This window comes from Heterodontus francisci, chromosome 1 (genome assembly GCF_036365525.1).
Source record: "Heterodontus francisci isolate sHetFra1 chromosome 1, sHetFra1.hap1, whole genome shotgun sequence".
Taxonomy (NCBI): Eukaryota; Metazoa; Chordata; class Chondrichthyes; order Heterodontiformes; family Heterodontidae; genus Heterodontus; species Heterodontus francisci.
In genome coordinates this window covers 159,509,471-159,534,169 of record NC_090371.1, presented here as the reverse complement: position 1 = coordinate 159,534,169, position 24,699 = coordinate 159,509,471, and the positions used below count along the sequence as shown (strand labels likewise).

General features: G+C 45.9%; 1 protein-coding gene across 1 annotated transcript in view; it reads left to right on the top strand.

Moving 5' to 3' along the window:
- LOC137373054 (uncharacterized) overlaps positions 1–24,699 on the top strand; it is a 190,998-nt gene that overhangs the window by 149,223 nt on the left and 17,076 nt on the right. The window contains exons 20-21 of the mRNA XM_068037825.1: positions 15,985–16,067; positions 19,493–19,649. Of these exons, the coding sequence (XP_067893926.1) occupies positions 15,985–16,067; positions 19,493–19,649 (240 nt within the window). The remainder of the gene's footprint in view (positions 1–15,984; positions 16,068–19,492; positions 19,650–24,699) is intronic.

The window sequence follows — 24,699 nt, the reverse complement described above, 5'->3', positions numbered from 1 at the left end:
GCAAGAACACAGCCCTGTTTCATGCCACTCAGGATAGGAAAGAGCTCTGATGAGGAGCCACCATGTTGAATTGTGCCTTTCATATTGTCATGGAATGAGGTGATGATACTTAGTAGCTTTGGTGGACATCTGATCTTTTCTAGTAGTCTGAAGAGACCACGTCTGCTGACGAAGTCAAAGGCTTTGGTGAGATCAATGAAAGCAATGTAGAGGGGCATCTGTTGTTCACGGCATTTCTCCTGTATCTGACGAAGGGAGAACAGCATGTCAACGGTCGATCTCTCTGCACGAAAGCCACACTGTGCCTCAGGGTAGACGCGCTCGGCCAGCTTCTGGAGCCTGTTCAGAGCGACTCGAGCAAAGACTTTCCCCACTATGCTGAGCAGGGAGATTCCACGGTAGTTGTTGCAGTCACCGTGGTCACCTTTGTTTTTATAGAGGGTGATGATATTGGCATCGCGCATGTCCTGGGGTACTGCTCCCTCGTTCCAGCACAGGCATAGCAGTTCATGTAGTGCTGAGAGTATAGCAGGCTTGGCAGGCTTGATTATTTCAGGGGTAATGCTGTCCTTTCCAGGGGCTTTTCTGCTGGCTAGAGAATCAATGGCATCACTGAGTTCCGATTTGGTTGGCTGTATGTCCAGCTCATCCATGACTGGTAGAGGCTGGGCTGCATTGAGGGCAGTCTCAGTGACAACATTCTCCCTGGAGTACAGTTCTAGGTAGTGCTCAACCCAGCGGTCCATTTGTTTGCGTTGGTCAGTGATTATGTCCCCTGATTTAGATTTGAGGGGGGCGATCTTCTTGATCTTCTTCTTCACTGCTACCTATGCCTTTACCATGAGGTCATTAATCAATCCTGTTTTGTTACACAGTACCAGATCTATAGTAGCCTGCACTCTGGTTGGCTCTAGAATATGCTGCTCTAAGAAACAGTCCTGAAAACACTCCATGAACTCATCCTCCAGGCTATCTTTGTCAATCTGATTCATTCAATCTATCTGTAGATTAAAATCACCCATGATTTTCGCTGTACCTTTCTCACAAGCCCTCATTATTTCTTCCTGTATACCCTGTCCTATAGTGTGGTTACTGTTAGGGTGCCTATGAACTACTCTCACAAGTGACTTCCTACAAGTGCTAAATGAGTACTTTGCATCAGTATTCACCAAGGAGAAGGACTTGGTGGATGATGAGCCGAGGGAAGGGAGTGCAGATAGTCTCAGTCATCTCATTATCAAAAAGGAGGAGGTGTTGGGTGTCTTGCAAAGCATTAAGGTAGATAAGTCCCCAGGGCCTGATGGGATCTACCCTAGAATACTGAGGGAGGCAAGGGAAGAAATTGCTGAGGACTTGACAGAAATCTTTGCATCCTCATTGGCTACAGGTGAGGTCCCAGAGGACTGGAGAATAGCCAATGTTGTTCCTTTGTTTAAGAAGGGTGGTAAGGATAATCCAGGAAATTATAGGCCGGTGAGCCCTACGTCAGTGGTCGGGAAACTCTTGGAGAGGATTCTTTGGGACAGGATTTACTCCCATTTGGAAACAAACAAACTTATTAGCGAGACAGCATGGTTTTGTGAAGGGGAGGTCGTGTCTTACTAATTTGATTGAGTTTTTTGAGGAAGTGACAAGGTCCCGCATGGCAGACTGGTGCAAAAGGTGAAGTCACACGGGATCAGAGGTGAGCTGGCAAGATGGATACAGAACTGGCTCAGTCACAGAAGACAGAGGGTAACAGTGGATGGGTGTTTTTCTGAATGGAGGGATGTGACTAGTGGTGTTCCGCAGGGATCAGTGCTGGAACCTTTGCTGTTTGTAGTATATATAAATGATTTGGAGGAAAATGTAGCTGGTCTGATTAGTAAGTTTGCGGACGACACAAAGGTTGGTGGAGTTGCGGATAATGATGAGGATTGTCAGAGGATACAGCAGGATATAGATCAATTGGAGACTTGGGCGGAGAAATGGCAGATGCAGTTTAATCAGGACAAATGTGAGGTAATGCATTTTGGAAGGTCTAATGCAGGTGGGAGGTATACAGAAAATGGCAGAACCCTTAGGAGTATTGACAGGCAGAGAGATCTGGGCGTACAGGTCCACAGGTCACTGAAAGTGGCAACGCAGGTGGATAAGGTAGTCAAGAAGGCATACGGCATGCTTGCCTTCATCGGTCGGGGCATAGAGTATAAAAATTGACAAGTCATGTTGCAGCTGTACAGAACCTTAGTTAGGCCACACTTAGAATATTGCGTACAATTCTGGTCGCCACACTACCAGAAGGACTTGGAGGATTTGGAGAGGGTACAGAGGAGGTTTACCAGGATGTTGCCTGGTCTGGAGGGCATTAGCTATGAGGAGACGTTGGAAGAACTCGGATTGTTTTCACTGGAACGACGGAGGTGGAGGGGCGACATGATAGAGGTTTACAAAGTTATGAGCGGCATGGACAGAGTGGATAGTCAGAAACTTGTTCCCAGGGTGGAAGAGTCAGTTACTAGGGGACATAGGTTTAAGGTGCGAGGGGCAAAGTTTAGAGGGGATGTGCGAGGCAAGTTTTTTTACACAGAGGGTGGTGAGTGCCTGGAACTTGCTGCCAGGGGAGGTGGTGGAAGCAGATACGATAGCGACGTTTAAGAGACATCTTGACAAGTATATGAATAGGATGGGAATAGAGGGATATGGGCCCTGGAAGTGCAGAAGGTGTTAGTTTCGGCAGGCATCAAGATCGGCGCAGGCTTGGAGGGCCGAATAGCCTGTTCCTGTGCTGTACTGTTCTTTGTTCTTTGTTTACTATTTCTTATCTATACCTGAACACTTCTAAAAATCAAGATATGGAATCAAAGTTCACCTCTATTATAATAATGTCATCCTTAATTAACAGAGCTACCACACCACCTGTTCCTAGTTCCCTGTCCTTCCAAAATGCCATGTACCTTGGTCTCAGCCTTTGTCACCTTGCAGCCTTGTCTCTGTAATGGCTAAGATCATAACTATTCATTTCTATTTGAGCTATCAATTCATTTGTTTTGTTACGAATGCTACACACAAATACAGAGCCTTTAGTTCTGTCTTTTTACTATTTGCGCAACCTTTAGCCTTAGCATGCATGTGCACTCTTAATTTTGTACATTCTGTCCCTTCCTGCCACACTCTGATTATTATTTCCCTTATTGCTACCTTACTGTCTTGCCTTGTCCTTTCTATTTAATTTATCATATCTTCTCTCACTTGATCCCTCACGCCCACTATTTAGCTTAAAGCCCCTCTCTACTGCCCTAGTTATATGACTTGCCAGAACACTGGTCCCAGCACGGTTCAGGTGAAGACCATCCCAACGGTACAGCTCCCACTTTCCCCAGTACTGGTGCCAGTGCCCTGTGAATCAAAATCATTTCTCCCACACCAATCTTTGAACCATGCATTTATTTACCCTACTCCAATTTGCTTGTGGCTCAGGTAATAATTCAGAGATTATTAGCTTTGAGGTTCTGCTTTATAATTTATCCCCTAGCTGCTCATACTGTCTATGCAGAACCTCTTTCCTAGTTCTATTTATGTCATTGGTACCCGCATGGGCCACAACAACTGGATCCTTCCCCTCCCACTGCAAGTTCCTCTCCAACCTTGAGCAGTTGTTCCAGACCCTGGCAATGGGTAAGCAACAGCCTTCTAGACTCTCACTCTTCACTGCAGAGAATGGTGTCTATCCCCCTGACTATACTGTCCCCTTACCACTACATTCCTATTTATTCCCCTCCCCCCCTCTTGAATGGCTTCATAGAACATAGAACAGTACAGCACAGTACAGGCCCTTCGGCCCACGATGTTGTGCCGACCTTTAACCTACTCTAAGATCAAACTACCTACATACCCCTCATTCTACTATCATCCATGTACCTATCCAAGAGTCACTTAAATGTCCCTAATGTATCTGCTTCTACTACGACCACTGGCAGTGCATTCCACGCACCCACCACTCTCTGTGTAAAGAACCTACCTCTGACATCTCCCCTAAACCTTCCTCCAATCACCTTAAAATTATGCCCCCTGGTGATAGCCCTTTCCGCCCTGGGAAAACGTCCCTGGCTATCCACTCTATCTATGCCTCTCATCATCTTGTACACCTCTATCAAGTCACCTCTCATCATTCTTCAAACCAATGAGAAAAGCCCTAGCTCCCTCAACCTTTCTTCATAAGACATGCCCTCCAGTCCAGGCAGCATCCTGGTAAATCTCCTCTGCACCCTCTCTCAAGCTTCCACATCCTTCCTATAATGAGGCGCCCAGAACTGAACACAATATTCCAAGTGTGGTCTAACCAGGGCTTTATAGAGCTGCAGCATAACCTCGCGGCTCTTAAACTCAATCCCCCTGTTAATGAAAGCCAACACCCCATACGCCTTCTTAACAACCCTATCAACTTGGGTGGCAACTTTGAGGGATCTATGGACGTGGACCCCAAGATCCCTCTGTTCCTCCACACTGCCAAGAATCCTGTCTTTAAGCCTGTCTTCTGCATTCAAATTCCACCTTCCAAAATGAATCACTTCACACTTTTCCAGGTTGAACTCCGTCTGCCACTTCTCAGCCCAGCTCTGCATCCTGTCAATGTCCTGTTGCAACCTACAACAGCCCTTCACACTATCCACAACTCCAGCAACCTTTGTGTCATCGGCAAACTTACTAACCCAGCCTTCCACTTCCTCATCCAAGTCATTTATAAAAATCACAAAGAGCAGAGGTCCCAGAACAGATCCCTGCAGAACACCACTGGTCACCGAGCTCCAGGCTGAATACTTTCCATCTACTGCCACCCTCTGTCTTCTATGGGCCAGCCAATTTTGTATCCAGACAGCCAAATTTCCCTGTATCCCATGCCTCCTTATTTTCTGAATGAGTATACCATGGGGAACCTTATCAAACGCCTTGCTAAAATCCACATAAACCACATCCACTGCTCTTCCTTCATCAATGTGTTTTGTCACATCCTCAAAGAATTCAATAAGGCTTGCGAGGCATGACCTGCCCCTCACAAAGCCATGCTGACTATCTCTAATCAAACTATGCTTTTCCAAATAATCAGGACGCAAAGATCATCACCAAAGGCGCGGCAATCTCTTCCCTCGCTTCCCATAATATCCTTGGGTATATCCCGTCTGGCCCCCGGGACTTATCTATCCTCATGTCTTTCAAAATTTCCAGCACATCCTCCTTCTTAACATCAACCTGTTCGAGCATATCAGCCTGTTTCACGCTGTCCTTACAAACGTCCAGGTCCCTCTCACTGGTGAATACTGAAGCAAAGTATTCATTAAGGACCTCCCCTACCTCCTTCGACTCCAGACACAAGTTCCCTCCACTATCCCTGATCGGCCCTACCCTCACTCTGGCCATCCTCTTGTTCCTCACATAAGTGTAGAACGCCTTGGGATTTTCCTTAATCCTACCCGCCAAGACTTTTTCATGTCCCCTTCTCGCTCTCCTAAGTTCATTCTTCAGTTCCTTCCTGGCTACCTTGTAACCCTCTAGAGCCCTGTCTGATCCTTGCTTCCTCAACCTTAAGTAAGCTTCCTTCTTCCTCTTGACTAGCTGTTCCACATCTCTTGTCATCCAAGGTTCCTTCACCCTACCATCCCTTCCTTGCCTCATCGGGACAAACCTATCCAGCAGTCGCAGCAAGTGCTCCCTAAACAACCTCCACATTTCTGTCGTGCATTTCCCTGAGAACATCTGTTCCCAATTTAAGCTCCCCAGTTCCTGCCTAATAGCATTGTAATTCCCCCTCCCCCAATTAAATATTTTCCCATCCCGTCAGCTCCTATCCCTCTCCATGACTATAGTAAAGGTCAGGGAGTTGTGATCACTATCACCGAAATGCTGTCCCACCGAGAGATCTGCCACCTGGCCTGGTTCGTTGCCAAGCACCAAATCCAATATAGCCTCCCCTCTCGTCGGCCTATCTACATATTGAGTCAGGAAATCTTCCTGGACACACCTAACAAAAACTGCTCCATCCAAACTATTTGCACTAAGGAGTTCCAATCAATATTAGGGAAGTTGAAGTCACCCATGACAACAACCCTGTTACTTCTGCACCTTTCCAAAATCTGCCTCCCAATCTGTTCCTCCGTGTCTTTGTTGCTGTTGGGGGGTCTATAGAAAACTCCCAATAAAGTGACTGCTCCTCTCCTGTTTCTGACTTCCACCCATAATGACTCAGTAGACAAACCCTCCTCGACGACCTCCCTTTCTGCAGCTGTGATACTATCCCTGATTAGCAATGCCACTCCCCCACCTCTTTTACCTCCCTCCCTATTCCTTTTGAAACATCTAAACCCCAGAACATCCAACATCCATTCCTGCCCCTGTGATATCCAAGTCTCCGTAATGGCCACAACATCGTAGCTCCAAGTACTAATCCATGCTCTAAGTTCATCACCCTTATTCCTGACACTTCTTGCGTTAAAATAGACACACTTCAACCCATCATACTGGCTGCAACTTTGCCCTGTCAACTGTCTAACCTTCCTCGCAGACTCTCTGCACTCTGTATCTGCCTGCTCAATAGCTACCCCATCCACTGATCCGTAGCTCCGGTTCCCATCCCCCTGCCAAACTAGTTTAAACCCTCCTGAAGAGCTCTAGCAAACCTCCCGCCCAGGATATTGGTGCCCCTCCAGTTCAGATGCAACCCGTCCTTCTTGTACAGGTCCCACCTTCCCCAGAAGGTATCCCAATGATCCACATATCTGAAGCCCTCCCTCCTACACCAGCTCTGTAGCCACGTGTTCAGCTGCACTCGCTCTCTGTTTCTAGCCTCACTAGCACGTGGCACCGGTATCAATCCTGAGATTACTACTCTGCTCGTCCTGCCTTTTAGCTTCCAACCTATCTCCCTATATTCGCTTTTCAGGTCCTCATCCCTTTTCCTAGCTGTGTCATTGGTACCGATGTGTACCACGACTTCTGGCTGCTCCCCCTCCCCTTTAAGAATCCCGTAGACTCGATCCGAGACATCCCTGACCCTGGCACCCGGGAGGCAACATACCATCCGGGAGTCTCGTTCGCGACCACAGAATCTCCTGTCTGTTCCTCTAACCATTGAATCTCCTATCACTATCGCTCTCCTATTCTCTCCCCTTCCCTTCTGAGCCACAGAGCCAGGCTCAGTGCCAGAGACCTGGCCGCTGTGGCTTTCCCCTGGTAGGTCGTCCCCCCCCAACCGTATCCAAAACGGTATACTTATTATTGAGGGGAACGGCCACAGGGGATCCCTGCACTGTGCGCCTATTCCCTTTCCCTCCCCTGACGGTCACCCAGCTACCTTTATCCTGTAACTTAGGTGTCACTAGTTCCCTATAACTGCTCTCTATCACCCCCTCAGCCTCCTGAATGATCCGAAGTTCATCCAGCTCCAGTTCCCTAACGCGGTCTGTGAGGAGCTGGAGTTGGGTGCACTTCTCACAGGTGAAGTCAGCAGGGACACAAGTGTTGACCCTTACCTCTCACATCCTGCAAGAGGAGCATGCAATTGCCCTAGCTTCCATCCCCTCTGCTCTAAATTGACAACAGAGAATTTAAAAAAAAGGAAAACCTTACCATACCAAACCCTCCACACAAGAGTCCTTTTTTTTGGTTAGAGGAGGAGGATGGGTGGGAAACACTACACGTGTAGTGTTTCGGGTTTAGCAACTGCCCGAATATATAAGTTCACTTATCCAGCAGTCCCCGTGTCCGCGTCCGCCGGATCACGAGGTAAGTACTTTATAGCTCAACTTACCTTCCCGCTTCTGGCGCGTTTTTTGAAACCTCTGGTCCTGCTGCTCCTCGGGCTGTTCTGGCTCCTCTCACTCTCTCCCTCACGGGGTTTGGCGCGTTTTGTTGAAACCTCCGGTCCTGCTGCTCCTCGGGCTGTTCTGGCTCCTCTCACTTCCTGTACCATAGTCAGTTTGCTCATCCACCCTGCAGCCCTCGCTCTCATCCATACAAGCTGAAAGAACCTCACACATGTTGGACAATTACAAGGGCTGAGGATCCTCCACTCCTGCCTTCTCAATCTCCTTACCTACCTTACTCACAGTCACACCCTCCTGCCCCTGACCACTGACCAAATCATGAGACCCTATCCTATGGGGTGTGACTGCCTCCTGGAACAAAGAATCCAGGTAACTTTTCCCTTCCCTGATGCATTGCAGTGTCTGTAACTCGGCTTCTAGCTCATCTACTCTGAGCTGAAGCCCCTCGTGCTGTAGACACTTACTGCAGACATGGTTGATATGAATCACACTGGTGTCCGCGAGCTCTCACATACTGCAGCTGCAACACATCACCTGCTCTGTCATCCTATTAGTGTTTGAAATAACTAATGAACTATTTACTTAATTAATGCCTCTCCTCACCAGCACTTACTGCACTAATTTAACCCTGGTAATACAAAAAACTTACCACTTAAAATAAAGCAGAACAATAGACTCACCAGCTTCTTACTTCCTTTCTGCTTGCCTGACTCAATTAATTATAAGGTAGCTACATAAATTTTAGTTTTAATTTTAGCTATTAACACTATTAACACACGTACCCTAATGGTGTACTAACCTAGCTATTGACAGATACTCCCTAACAGCAGTTACTCACCAACCGATTACCTTACAGCTTTCCTGTGATGTCACTGTTTGAATTTTTGTCAAACTCAGTCAGCATGTGCCGACTCCTGAAGCTGTTAGGTGCTCCATCGCAGGTATGGATCCTCTCCCCTCCCTGAATGTAAGCAAAGGCCCCGAACCTCGCACTGCCCTTGGATGACATCGGCAATTGCTCTATGCATGTGTGGATGTTGTGCATGCGCAGGCTGGGTTGTCAGGACACACTCTGGATAATTATACAACTAAGGGGGAAGGAGGCTTTATGAACATCTCCATCCTCAATGATGGTGCAGCACGGAATGTAAATGCAAAAGACAAGGCTGAAGCATTGCAACCAATCTCAGCCTCCTACAGGAGGTCCCCATCATCACAGTACACATGATATCATGAAATAGCCGAGCCCACTCAATACAGCAAAGGCTACAGGCCCTGAAAACATTCTGCCTGAGGTGCTAAAGAATTGTGTACCAGAACTAGCTGCGTCTCTAGCCAAGCTGTTCCAATGCAGCTACAATACTGGGATCTACCTGACAAAGTGGAAAATTGCCCAGGTATGTCCTGTCCACAAAAAGCAGAACAAATCCAATCCATCCAATTACCTTCCCATCAGTCTACTCCTAATCATCAGAAAAGTGTTAGAAGGAGTCTAGGACAGTGCTGTCACTTACTCACCAATAATCTGCTCACTCATACTCAGTTTGGTTCCTGCGAGTTACACTCGGTTCCAGACCTCATTGCAGCCTTGGTCCAAACATGGACAAAAGAGCTGAATTCCAGCTGTGAGGTGAGAGTGACTGCCCTTGACATCGAGGCAGCATTTGACCAAGTGTGGCATCAAGGAGCCCTAGTAATCAGGGGGAAAACTCTCCACTGACTGGAGTCATGCCCAGCACAAAGGAAGATGGTTGTGGTGGTTGAAAGCTAATTATCTCCACCCCAGGACATCGCTGCAAGGTTTCCTTAGGGCAGTGGCCTAGGCCCAATCATCTTCATCTGCTTTATCATTGACCTTTCCTCTATCACAAGATCAGAAGTGGGGATGTTCGCTAATAATTGCACAGTGTTCAGTTCCATTCACAACTCCACAGATAATGAAGCAGTCCGTGCCCAAATACAGCAAGTCTGGACAACATTCAGGCTTGGACTAACAAGTGGTAATTAACATCCATACCATACAAGTGTCAGGCAATGACCATCTCCAATGAGAGTGAGTCAAACCACTTCCCCATGATATTCAATGGCACTCCCATCGCCGAATCCCCCACCATTAACATCCAGGGGGTCACCATTGATCAGAAACTGAACCGGAGCAGCCACATAAATACTGTGGCTCTGAGCAGGTCAGAGGCTGGGTATTCTCGGATGAGTAACTCACCTCCTGACTCCTCATAGCTTTTCCACCATCTATAAGGCACAAGTCAGGAGTGTGATGGAATACTTCCTACTTCCCTGGATGAGTGCAGCACCAACATTCAAGAAGCTCTGCACCATTCAGGACAAAGCAGTCCACTTGATTGGCACCCCATTTACCACAAAAACATTCACTCCCTTCACTACAGGCGCACCTTGGCTGCAATATGCACCATCTACAAGGTTCAACAACTCATGACGGCTTCCTGGATGGCATCTTCCAAATCCGAGATCACTTCTGCCGAGAAGAACTAAGGCAGCAGGTGCACGGAAACATCACCACCTGCAAGTTCCCCTCTATGTCGCACACCATCCTGCCTTGGAAACATATTGTTGTACTTTCATCGGCACTGGGTCAAAATCCTGGTATTCCCTCCCTAACACCTGAATGGTGTAGAGCTTCTTGAATGTTAGAGCTGCACTCATCCAGAGAAGTGGGAAGTATTCCATCACACTCCTGACTTGTGCCTTATAGATGTTGGAAAGGCTATGAGGAGTCAGGAGGTGAGTTACTCGTCCAAGAATACCCAGCCTCTGACCTGCTCAGAGTACCTACACCACATGGACTGCCGCGGTTCCAGAAGGCAGCTCACCACCAGCTTGTCAAAGGCAATCACGGATGGGCAATAAATGCTGGTCTTGCCAGTGACACCCGCATCCCATGAATGCAAAAAAAATCCTCATTACAAACCTGGTCCAAACATGGACAAAATGCCTGAGTTGTATGAGGCAAGGTAGCCCCGTGTTATGTTACTGGACCAGTAATTCAGAGGCCCAGACTGATGATCTGAAGATATGAATTAAAATCCCACCAAGGAAGCTTGGAATTCTGGAATTAAAAGTTAGTATCAGTTACCCATCTTGTTCGCTAATACCCTTTATGGAAGGAAATCTGCTGTCCTTACCTGCTTTGTCCTAGATGTGACTCCAGACCCATTGCAATTCAATTAATTAGTGAAAATCTGGAATTGAAAGCTAGTCAGCAACGTCGACCATAAAACTACCATCGATTGTTGTAAAAGCCCATCTGGTTTAATTTGCACTAATGTCCCTTTAGGGAAGGAAATCTGCCGTCCTTACCTGGTCTGGTCTACATGTGACTGCAGAGTCACAGCAATGTGGTTGACTCTTATCTGCCCTCTGAAATGGACTAGCAAGCTATTCAGTCATACAGAACAGCAACAGAGAATTTGAAAAGGAATAAAACTGGATGGAACAGCCAGCATCGACCTTGGCACTGGAAACGACAACGGCAAACCCAGCCCTAATACCCTGCAAAGTCCTCCCTACTAACATCTGGGGGCTTGTGCCAAAATTTGGAGAGCTGTCCCATAGTTGAGCAACAGCCTGACATAGTCATGCTCACAGAAACATACCGAATATCCAATGTTCCAGACACCACCATCACCATTCCTGGGCATGTCTTATCTCAACGGCAGGACAGACCTACCAGAGATGGTGGCACAGTAGTATACAGTTGAGAGGGAGTTGCCCTGGGAGCCCAAAACATTGACTTTGGACCCCATGAAGTCTCATGGCATCAGGTTAAACATGAGCAAGGAAACCTCCTGCTGATTACCACCTACTGTCTTCCCTCAACTGATAAATCAGTATTCCTTCATGTTGAATACCACTTGAAAGAGACACTGAGGGTGGCAAGGGCACGGAATTTATTCTGGGTGGGGGACTTCAATGTCCAACACCAAGAGAGGCTCAGTAGCACCACTACTGACCGAGTGGGCCGAGTCCAGAAGAACAAAGCTGCCAGACTGGGCCTGCAGCAGGTGGTGAAGGAACCAATAAGAGGGAAAAACCTATTGGACCATGTCCTCAAAGTGTCTACCTGTTGCAGATGCATCTTCTGTGAGAGTATTGATAGGAGTGACCACCGCACAATCCTTGTGAAAACCAAGTCCCGTCTTCACACTGTGGATACCCTCTATTGTGTTGTGTGGCACTACCACCGTGCTAAATGGGATAGATTAAGAACAGTTTTGGCAGCTCAAAACAGGGCATCCATGAGGTACTGTAGACCATCAGCAGCAGCAGAATTGTATTCAAACACAATCTGTAACCTCATGGCCCAGCATATCCCTCACTCTACCATTTCCATCAAGCCGGAGGATCAATCCTGGTTCAATGAAGAGTGCATGGAGAAGCACCAGGCAAACCTAGAAATGACGTGTTAACCCGGTGAAGCTACAACACAGGACTACTTGCATGCCAAACAGCGGAAGCAGCATGAAATAAACAGAGCTAAACAATCTCACAACCAATGGATCAATGTACCAATGGCTCTGCAGTTCTGCCACATCCAGTCGTGTATGTTGGTTGACAATTAAACAACTAACAGAGGATGAGGCTCCACATATATCCCCATCCTCAATGATGCCAGAGCCCAGAATGTCAGTGCAAAGAAAAGGCTGAAGCATTCACAACCATCTTCAGCCAGAAGTACCGAGTGGATGATCCATCTTGGCCTCCTCCTGAGGTCCGCAGCATCACAGATGCCGGTCTTCAGCCAATCTGATTCACTCCACATGCTATCAAGAAACGGCTGAAGGCACCGGATACAGCAAAGCCTATGGGTCTTGACAACATCCTGGCTGTAGTACTGAAGACTTGTGCTGCAGAACTAACCGCATCCCTAGCCAAGCTGTTACAGTTCAGCTACAACACTGGCATCTACCCGACAATGTGGAAAATTGCCCAGGAATGTCCTATCCACAAAAAGCAGGACAAATCCAATCCAGCCAATTACCGCCCCATCAGTCTACTCTCTATCATCAGCAAAGTGATGGAAGATGTCGTCGACTGTGCTTTCAAGCTCCACTTAAAACAGTAATAACCTGCTCACCGATGCTCAGTTTGGGTTCCGCAAAGGCCACTCAGCTGCTGACCTCATTACAGCCTTGGTCCAAAATGGACAAAAGAGCTGAACTTGAGGTGAGGTGAGAGTGATTGCTTGGATATCAAGACAGCATTTGACCGAGTATGGCATCAAGGAGCCCTAGCCAAACTGAAGTCAATGGGCATCGGGGAAACTCTCCATTGGTTGGAGTCTTACCTAGCACAAAGGAAGGTGGTTGTTGGAAGCCAATCATCTCATCCCAAGGACATTGCTGTAGGAGTTCCTCAGGGTAGTGTCTGAGGCCCAACCATCTTCAGCTGCTTCATCAATGACCTTTCCTCCATCATAAGGTCAGAAGTGGGGATGTTCACTGATGATTGCACGATGTTCAGTATCAATGGGAACTCCTCAGATACTGAGGCAGTCCGTGTCCACATGCTGCAAGACCTGGACAACATTCAGGCTTGGACTGACAAGTGGCAAGTAATATTCGCGCCACACAAGTGCCAGGCAATGATGATGTCCAATAAGAGAGAATCTAACCATCTCCCCTTGGCATTGAACAACATTACCATCGCTGAACCCCCCCCCCCCTCCACCCCCCACCAACTGTCAACATCCTGGGGGTTACCATTGACCAGAAACTGAACTGGACCAGCCACATAAATATAGTGGCTACAAGAGTAGGGCAAAGGCTGGGAATTCTAAAGGCAAGTAGCCCACCTCCTGACTTCCCAAAAGTTGTTCACCATCTACAAGGCACAAGTCAGGAGTGTGATGGAATACTGCCCACTTCCTTGGGGGAGTGCCACTCCAACAATACTCAGGAAGCTCAACACCATCCAGGACAAAGCAGCCTGCCTGCTGAGCACCCCATTCACCACCTTAACCATTCATTCCCTCCACCACTGCTGCACAGTGACGACAGTGTGTACCATCTACAAGATGCACTGCAACAACTCACCACAGTTTCTTCGACAGCACCTTCCAAACCTGCGACCTCTATCACCTAGAAGGACAAGGGCAGAAGATGCATGGGAACACCACCACCTGCAAGTTCCCCTCCAAGCCACACACCATCCTGACTTAGAACTAATTCGCTGTTCCTTCACTGTTGTTGGATCAAAATTCTGGAACTCCCTCCCTAGCAGCACTGTGGGTATACCCGCACCAGATGGACTGCAGCGGTTCAAGAAGGCAGCTCACCACCACCTTCTCAAGGGCAATTAGGATGGGCAATAAATGTTGGCCTTGCCAGCGCCGCCCACATTCCATGAAGGAAGTAAAAAAATATTGGCTTGCCAGCAATGACCACATTCCATTGAGGTGAGATGAGCATGACTGCCCTTGACATTAAGGCAGCACATGACAGCGAGTAGCACCAAGCAATGGAACTGGGGGAAATCTTTCCAACGGCTGTTGCCATACCTAGCACAATAGAAGATGGTTGTGGTTATAGGAGGCCAATCATCTCAATCCCAGGACATTTCCGCAGGAGTTTCTCAAGGCAGTCTCTTAGGCCCAAGCATCTTCAACTGCTTCAATGACCTTTCCTCTGACATAAGGTCAGAAGTGGGAATGTTCACTGATGAATACACAGTGATTAGTTCCATTCACAGCTCCTCAGATAATGAAGCAATCTGTGCCTGCATGCAGCAAGATCTGGGCAATATTCAAGTTTGGTCTGATAAGGGGCACATAACATTTGCACCACACAGGTACCAGGCAATGACCATCACTAACAAGAGAAAGTCTAAACATCTCCCCTTGACATAAATAGCATTACCATCATTGAATTTCCCAACATCCCAGAGTGTTACCATTGACCAGAAATTTAATTGGACCAGCCACATAAATATTATGGCTACAACAGCAGGTCGAAGACTGGGTATTCTGTGACTGATAAGTCACTTCCTGACTCCCCAGAGCCTTTCTACCATCTGCAGGATGAGTTCCGCTCCAACAACACTCAAGAAGCTTGACAACATCCAGGCCATACAGCCCATTTGTTCAGCACCCATCCACCACCTTAACCATTTATTCCCTCCATCACCAGCACGCTGTAGCTGCAATGTGAACCAACCACAACTTGCACTGCAACAACTCACTAAGGCCTCTTTGATAGCACCTTCCAAACCTTTAACCTATACCAACAAGAAGAACAAGGTCAGCAGGCACATGGGAACACCACCACCTCCATGTTTACCTCCAAGTCACACATCATCCTTACTTGGAAATATATCACTATTCCTTCACCGTCAGAATCCTGGAACTCCCTACCTAGCAGATCTGTGGTTCAAGCAGGTGCCTCGCCACCACCTTCTCCAGGGCAATTAGGAATGGGCAATAAATATTGGCCTTGCCAGTGATGCCAACGTCCTGTGAATGAATACATTTTTAAACAATGCAGTGGCAATACTGTTTAGCAGCAGAGCACAAACACTGCGTTTAACTTAATGAAAATCAAAATCATTGCCAGTGAATATATTCAATCATCATTGCGCAAGTTAGGAAATTCCTGTCTTTACAGATGTAAGTTTCCCCTGTGTCTTGTATTATCTCCCAGCTTATGATCTGCATGATGGCCTCTCCTTTGTGCTACATTTGCTGAATAAATTTGGATTCAGCTCGCTCTTCTGTGAAACTGTTCATTCTTAACTTTCATCCCATGCCTGCTTAACTTATTATTATTTGCTGCTCTTTAAATTAGTAGAGGGGATTCTCTGTTCCCTTACACCAGTATCATTTCCCTGTGGATGATTTTTTTTCCACTTCATGGAAAATTCAATGAGACCTTATTATATGGACAGTAGTAGAAAAGTAGAACTGCAGGAATATGTCAGATTAAATAATTACATCAGTCAAAACAATCACCTATTTTCATAAAATCATACTGCATGGGCTCATTCAGAAATGAATGCTGATTTCAGAACGTCAGCTGATATTTGCATTTCAGATTTCCTGACAGGAATCACTGATTGTCAGTGAGGTTATATGGATGTTGGTAGGGGAAAGGCTCTGAATCGTTTTGCTGTGCAACATACTCTATTGGAAACCTACATCTTATTGTTTACTTAGGTATCCAAAGACCTGAAACTGACTGTAACAAATGCATTTGAAAACTTTGAATATGAGCTTGAAAATGACCTCCATAACAGAAGGTAAGAATCCAAAATCACCAGGTAAATACATTGAAAGCCATTTTGCATGCCTTACCTAATTCCTTTTAAAAACATACAAATCCCCAATCACAGGCTTCAACTATCCCTTGTATTAGCATATTTTCACAGGAAAGCTCTGCTGTCAGCATTGGGTCTCACAAATTGCAGCACTAATTGCAGAATCCAGCATGGAGGTCAGCACACTCATAATGCGTATTTTCTGATTTTCCAGGCATTGAAACTAATGGCTGGAAAATCAAGATTGCTGATCTCTTCATTATTGCCATCCAAAAATGATATAAATCTTTAAGAGCCCCTCCTGGTAATGAAGAGTTGTGAAAATCACTATATACAATTTTCTAATTGGCAGTGTAAAGCTAAAATCAATCTGTTTTATCAAATCCTTCATATATTAAGTATTAAAGTCATGTACACCCCAAATAATTATAAGGGACCAAAGCTCCTCTGTCTAGGAGTTTGTGTGGCAAAACCTTTTCCTCTATGAGAGTAATGGAATTAAAAATTCTGACCAAAATTTATTTCTATGGGAGAAGGAAGATTGACTCAAATGCTGAAGCATAGAAAATGTAAGTGTAAGCAAATTATGGAATTCTTTCCTTTATTAGCCGAGGTATAGAATATAAGAGCAAGGAGGTTATGCTGGAACTGTACAACTCATTGGTTAGGCCACAACTTGAGAACTGTGTGCAGTTCTGGTCACCTCATTACAGAAAGGATGTAATTGCACTAGAGAAGGTACAGAGGAGATTTACGAGAATGTTGCCAGGACGGGAAAAATGCAGCTATGAGGAAAGATTGGATAGAATTAGAATTAGACTATTACAGCGCAGTACAGGCCCTTCGGCCCTCGATGTTGCGCCGACCTGTGAAACCATCTGACCTACACTATTCCATTTTCATCCATATGTCTATCCAATGACCACTTAAATGCCCTTAAAGTTGGCGAGTCTACTACTGCTGCAGGCAGGGCGTTCCACGCCCCTACTACTCTCTGAGTAAAGAAACTACCTCTGACATCTGTCCTATATCTATCACCCCTCAACTTAAAGCTATGTCCCCTCGTGTTTGCCATCACCATCCGAGGAAAAAGACTCTCACTATCCACCCTATCTAACCCTCTGATTATCTTATATGTCTCTATTAAGTCACCTCTCCTCCTCCTTCTCTCCAACGAAAACAACCTCAAGTCCCTCAGCCTTTCCTCGTAAGACCTTCCCTCCATACCAGGCAACATCCTAGTAAATCTCCTCTGCACCCTTTCCATAGCTTCCACATCCTTCCTATAATGCGGTGACCAGAACTGCACGCAATACTCCAGGTGCGGTCTCACCAGAGTTTTGTACAGCTGCAGCATGACCTCGTGGCTCCGAAACTCGATCCCCCTATTAATAAAAGCTAACACACCATATGCCTTCTTAACAGCCCTATTAACCTGGGTAGCAACCTTCAGGGATTTATGTACCTGGACACCAAGATCTCTCTGTTCATCTACACTACCAAGAATCTTCCCATTAGCCCAGTACTCTGCATTCCTGTTACTCCTTCCAAAGTGAATCACCTCACACTTTTCCGCATTAAACTCCATTTGCCATCTCTCAGCCCAGCTCTGCAGCCTATCTATGTCCCTCTGTACCCTACAACATCCTTCAGCACTATCCACAACTCCACCGACCTTAGTGTCATCCGCAAATTTACTAACCCACCCTTCTACGCTGGGGTTATTCTCCTTGGAACAGAGAAGGCTGAGGGGAGATCTGATTGAAATGTATAAAATATTGAGGGGCCTGGATAGAGTGGAGGTGAAGGGTCTATTCACCTTAGCGGAGAGGTCAGTGACGAGGGGGTTTAAAGTGATTGGTAGAAAAATTAGAGGGGAGGTGAGGAAAAATGTTTTCACCCAGAGGGTGGTGGGGGTCTGGGACTCACTGCCTGAAAGGGTAGTTGAGGCAGAAACCCTCAACTCATTCAAAAGGAGTCTGGATATGCACCTTAAGTGCCATAATCTGCAGGGCTATGGACCAAATGCTGGAAGGTGGGATTAGAATGGGTGGATCTTTTTTCGGCCGGCACGGACACAATGGGCCAAGTGGCCGCTTTCTATAATTCTTTCTATGATTATGGTCAATTTTCTACTTTTCCCATAAAAGGTGTTCAGTGCCGTTTTTTCCTGTTACTTAAGACCTGCTAAAAAGTGGCAGACTAATGTTATTTTCAAACATGCAATCTCATTGATCACAAATTTATTTGTGGGAGTGACAAAAGCCATTCATGATACAGAAGTAATAATAAATTCTGTAACATTTCTCAGTTCATGAGTCACTTAATTGGTACAAATCATACAAATTTTGGTATTCCAGCAAGAGAGGGTGCAAAGTTTAGCAGCAATGCCTGAACAGAAAGTTTGAAAAGCCCATTCTTTCCTGTGAGATCCCCCAGATACTAGTGAATTGTGTAACAAGGAAATGTCAAAACATATTAGTGCCTTGGAGGAGGGGTGATCATGCTACGTAGGAGACAAGAGTGGAAATATGTCCCTGACCAACGGCACTGATCAGAAGCTGAATTTGACCAGCCACAGCAACACCTTGACTACAAGTGCACAGAGGCTGGTTTCTCTGCAACTTTCTGATCCCTCTAAACCTACTCACCATTGCAATAGTATTTCTTCCTTGAAAGTAGATCTGATTTACTATTATTGTGCTATGGAACTGCCTTGTATTATATCAGCCATGTTTATTCATGACAGTACTCATAGGTACATGTGGGGCAGGACTTTATAGTACTCTGAAGTGTACCCCAGGTTGGTAGGATATAGGTTTGTCCTGACAATTTCAATATGCAAATTCCAAATCTCAGACAAATGTCACACACTATCCAATTGGAGTGTGTTTCAGGTGAACATTACAGATAAGTAGTTCCATTCTTCTCAGTTATACCCTCGAAAACCTTGCTCTCCATTAAAATTTCCATCTCACATAATACCTGGTATCTGAGTAATTACGGATGTTTTGAGATGGCACTATGAAAGCTCAAAAAAAAACATATCATTGATTACTAAACCACAACACCCAAACTCTTCATGAACTACAACTTTGTTACTCATTGGTTTGTTTTTATCTATATATTTTCAAGTCAGCCAGAGGTTATTGGTGTTGCACTGTGTGCTCTCCTTGAATTATATTTTAAACTGTTTTAAAAATGTTGCAAAGAAGCTGTCTTGCATAAATCAAAAGTAAATAATCCAATATCTTTAGTCTCGCCCGCCAACCTATTTAAAGTTTGCATGCAGGTATGTTGTGTTCATGTTAATTATATCTGATAATTGATAAACTTAAATTCTGTTCCGTGATGCTCTCATTTGGTTATCTAAAGCATGCTAACTACGAATTTCTCTTTCATTTTAGATGGAAGTCCTTCACAGGAAAGATTACAACTAAGGGCAAAGATCCCAAACCAAGAATATGGCAGCTGGTGATCACATCTCTAAAAAATGAAATCAAAGTAAATAAAATTGAGGAGAAGAAAAAATTAAAGTCTGACTTCAGTGCTTTGATCAAAATGGTATGTTAGAATTTCATGTGAGCTAAAACTTTCACCTGGTAGAAAACATGCTTACTATCTCGAGCTGGGTGTGTGATAACTGAGGGAATCAATATCCAGTGAGTTCATTCGACCCCACTGGAAACGACTTGTGTGGTTGATTTTCTGATTGGCCTAATCCTTTAGTTAGACATCTGTCCTCGTTTACAAGTGAATGTATGTACCTACATCTTAAGATCTCTGAGCGACAGTTGAAATAAGTTTGGAAGCTACTTGCTCATGAGGGCTTGCAGCAGTATTGAAGGATTTCCAAATTTTGGGCAGAAATGTCACCCAGCATTACTTCCACCCATTCACACTGCACATTAAAGTTAAGCTGTAGATGGAAGGAGTTCTTAAAGTGACAGAGGTTTTACTTGGGTTTTTGGGGAGGAATTTTCTGTTTTGGTCAGAACATGTGCATTGTTTATGTTGATAGGAAAGCAGTCACTAATATCCATTAGGGAATGTCATGCTAGGCCCACACCTGCCAAGAATGAGGCACATTCATTTTGTCATGACTTGTTAAACAGCTGTGGTTGCAAAAGATATTTGCATATTAACAGATGGTGCTTCGAAGGACAAAGGACCATTCCCTGACGACTTTCAACCCACAATGGGCCTTGATCACCAGGTATTGTGTGTAAGAGGAGCATTCCTGAGACTGCTAAAATGATACAATCCAAGACGTGGTCAGACCAGTTAGTCACATGACTAACCTGCTTGGCAACCTGGATTTTTCTGAATTGTACAAACAGTTTGAACGGAGGGTGTCTGTTTGCTCCTGGACTGAGAAGATCTCTGCTGTCTGCTCCCATCTTTTTCTCACAAGCCTCTGAATCCACTGAAGACACATGACCCGCAAGAGGGAAAAGTCTCCTTCAGCGAACAAGGTTTAAGAATACTGGGCCCCAACGGAAACCGAGAACTACCTACAATCAAAGACTCTACAGTGAACTTGACGAACCGCAACAAAAACTCTCCAGATATTGCCTCAAACTTTTCCACTTTATTTTTTCTTCTCTTTTCTGTCTCTATTTGCATGTCTATCGCATATACATGCTAGCATGGGCACATTGTGTATCTGTAGGTGTCAACCGAATTAGAGTTCAAGTTTAATAAATTTCAACCTTTCTTTAAACCTAAGAAAACCTGTTTCTGCTGGTTTCTTTGCCTTATAATTGGAAAGCAGTGAACAAGGATTCACCAAGGGGGAGCTAAAAACATGGTGTTTTAAAATTAAAACCTTGTTACAGTAAGACCAGGTGAAGGTTGAAAGGGAACCCTAGAATTCTTTCTCACCTGGTCGTAACACGAAGGAAATCTGCTGTCCTTACCTGCTCAGACCTACATGTGACACCAGACCCACAGAAATGTGGCTGATTCTTAAATGCCCTCTGAAATGGGCTAGCAAGCCACTCAGTTGGATCGAACGGCTACCAAGTCAATAAGGAATGAAACCGGATGGACCACCCGACCTAGGCACCGGAAATAACAACAGCCAACCCAGCCCTGTCAACCCTGCAAAGTCCTTCTTACTAACATCTGGCGGCTTGTGCCAAAGTTGGGAGAGCTGCCCCACAGATTAGGCAAGCAACAGCTTGACATAGTCATACTCACCAAATCATACCACAGAGAAAATGTCCTAGACACCACCATCACCATCCCCGGGTATGTCCTGTCCCACCAGCAGGACAGACCCAGCAGAGATGGCAGCACAGTGGCATACAATTGGGAGGGAGTTGCCCCGAGAGTCCTCAACATTGACTCCGGACCCCATGAAGTCTCTTGGCATCAGCTCAAACATGGGCAACGAAACCTCCTGCTGATTACCACCTACCGCTCTGCACCGCCCCACCCCCAGCTGACGAGTCAGTACTCCTCCATGTTGAACAGCGCTTGGAGGAAGCACTGAGGGTGGCAAAGGTGCAGAATGTACTCTGGGTGGGGGACTTCAATGTCCATCACCAAGAGTGGCTCGGTAGCACCACTACCGACACCAAGCGGGCCGAGTCCGAAAGGGCATAGCTGCTAGACTGGGTCTGTGGCTGGTGGTGAGAGAACCAACAAAAGGGAAAAATATACTTGATCTCATCCTCACCAATCAGCATACTGCAGAGGCATCTGTCCATGACAGTATTGGTAGGAGTGACCACCGCACGGTCCTTGTGGAGACAAAGTCATCGAGGATACATTCACATTGAGGATACCCTCCATCGTGTTGTGTGGCACTACCACTGTGCTAAATGGGATAAATTTTGACCAGATGTAGCAAGGCAAAACTGGACATCCATGAGGCGCTGTGAGCCATCAGCAGCAGCAGAATTGTACTCAACCACAATCTGTCACCTCATGGCCTGGCATATCCCCCACTCTACCATTATTATCAAGCCAGGAGACCAACCCTGGTTCAATGAAGAGTGCAGGAGGGCATGCCAGGAGCAGCACCAGGCATACCTCAAAATGAGGTGAAGTCACAGCCCAGGACTACTTGCATGCCAAACACCGTAAGCAGCATGCGATAGACAGAGCTAAGCGATCCTATAACCAACGGATCAGATCTAAGCTCTGCAGTCCTGCCACATCCAGTGGTGAACAATTGAACAACTAACTGGAAGAGGTAGCTCCACAAATATCCCCATTCTCAATGATGGGGGAGCCCAGTACCTCAGTGCAAAAGATAAGGCTGAAACATTTGCAACAATCTTCAGCCAGAAGTACCGAATAGATGGTCCATCTTGGCCTCCTCCTGAAGTCCCCAGCATCATAGATGCCAGACTTCAGCCAATTCGATTCACTCCACGTGATATCAAGAAAAGATTAAAGGCACAGGATACTTCAAAGGCTATGGACCCTGACAACTTTCCAGCTATTGTACTGAAGACGTGTGCTCCAGAACTTGCCGTGCCCCTAGCCAAGAATTAGAATTAGAATTAGAATTAGAATTAGAATATTACAGCGCAGTACAGGCCCTTCGGCCCTCGATGTTGCGCCGATCATCTGACCTACACTATTCCATTTACATCCATATGTCTATCCAATGACCACTTAAATGCCCTTAAAGTTGGCGAGTCTACTACTGTTGCAGGCAGGGCGTTCCACGCCCCTACTACTCTCTGCGTAAAGAAACTACCTCTGACATCTGTCCTATATCTTTCACCCCTCAACTTAAAGCTATGTCCCCTCGTGTTTGCCATCCTCATCCGAGGAAAAAGACTCTCACTATCCACCCTATCTAACCCTCTGATTATCTTGTATGTCTCTATTAAGTCACCTCTCCTCCTCCTTCTCTCTAACGAAAACAACCCCAAGTCCCTCAGCCTTTCCTCGTAAGACCTTCCTTCCATACCAGGCAACATCCTAGTAAATCTCCTCTGCACCCTTTCCAAAGCTTCGACATCCTTCCTATAATGCGGTGACCAGAACTGCACGCAATACTCCAGGTGCGGCCTCACCAGAGTTTTGTACAGCTGCATCATGACCCCGTGGCTCTGAAACTCGATCCCCCTACTAATAAAGGCTAACACACCATATGCCTTCTTAACAGCCCTATTAACCTGGGTAGCAACTTTCAGGGATTTATGTACCTGGATACCAAGATCTCTCTGCTCATCTACACTACCAAGAATCTTCCCATTAGCCCAGTACTCTGCATTGCAGTTACTCCTTCCAAAGTGAATCACCTCACACTTCTCCGCATTAAACTCCATTTGCCATCTCTCAGCCCAGCTCTGCAGCCTATCTATGTCCCTCTGTACCCTACAACACCCTTCGACACTATCCACAACTCCACCGACCTTCGTGTCATCCGCAAATTTACTAACCCACCCTTCTACACCCTCATCCAGGTCGTTTATAAAAATGACAAACAGCAGTGGCCCCAAAACAGAACCTTGCGGTACACCACTAGTAACTAAACTCCAGGATGAACATTTGCCATCAACCACCACCCTCTGTCTTCTTTCAGCTAGCCAATTTCTGATCCAAAGCTCTAAATCACCTTCAACCCCATACTTGCGTATTTTCTGCAATAGCCTACCGTGGGGAACCTTATCAAACGCCTTACTGAAATCCATATACACCACATCCACGGCTTTACCCTCATCCACCTGTTTGGTCACCTTCTCGAAAAACTCAATAAGGTTTGTGAGGCACGACCTACCTTTCACAAAACCGTGCTGACTATCGCAAATGAACTTATTCTTTTCAAGATGATTATAAATCCTGTCTCTTATAACCTTTTCCAACATTTTACCCACAACCGAAGTAAGGCTCACAGGTCTATAATTACCAGGGCTGTCTCTACTCCCCTTCTTGAACAAGGGGACAACATTTGCTATCCTCCAGTCCTCCGGCACTACTCCTGTCGACAATGACGACTTGAAGATCAACAACAACGGCTCTGCAATCTCCTCCCTGGCTTCCCAGAGAATCCTAGGATAAATCCCATCTGGCCCAGGGGACTTATCTATTTTCACTCTTTCCAAAATTGCTAACACCTCCTCCTTGTGAATCTCAATCCCATCTAGCCTAGTAGGCTGTATCTCAGTAATCTCCTCGGCAACATTTTCTTTCTCTACTGTAAATACTGACGAAAAATATTCATTTAACGCTTCCCCTATCTCCTCTGATTCCGCACACAACTTCCCACTACTATCCTTGATTGGCCCTGTTCTAGCTCTTATCATTCGTTTATTCCTGATATACCGATAGAAAGCCTTAGGGTTTTCTTTGATCCTATCCGCCAATGACTTCTCGTGTCCTCTCCTTGCTCTTCTTAGCCCTCCCTTTAGATCCTTCCTGGCTAGCTTGTAACTCTCAAGCGCCCTAACTGAGCCTTCACGTCTCATCCTAACATAAGCCGCCCTCTTCCTCTTGACAAGCGCTTCAACTTCTTGAGTAAACCACGGCTCCCTTGCTCGACAACTTCCTCCCTGCCTGACAGGTACATACTTATCAAGGACACGCATTAGCTGCTCCTTGAATAAGCTCCACATTTCGTTTGTGCCCATCCCCTGCAGTTTCCTTCCCC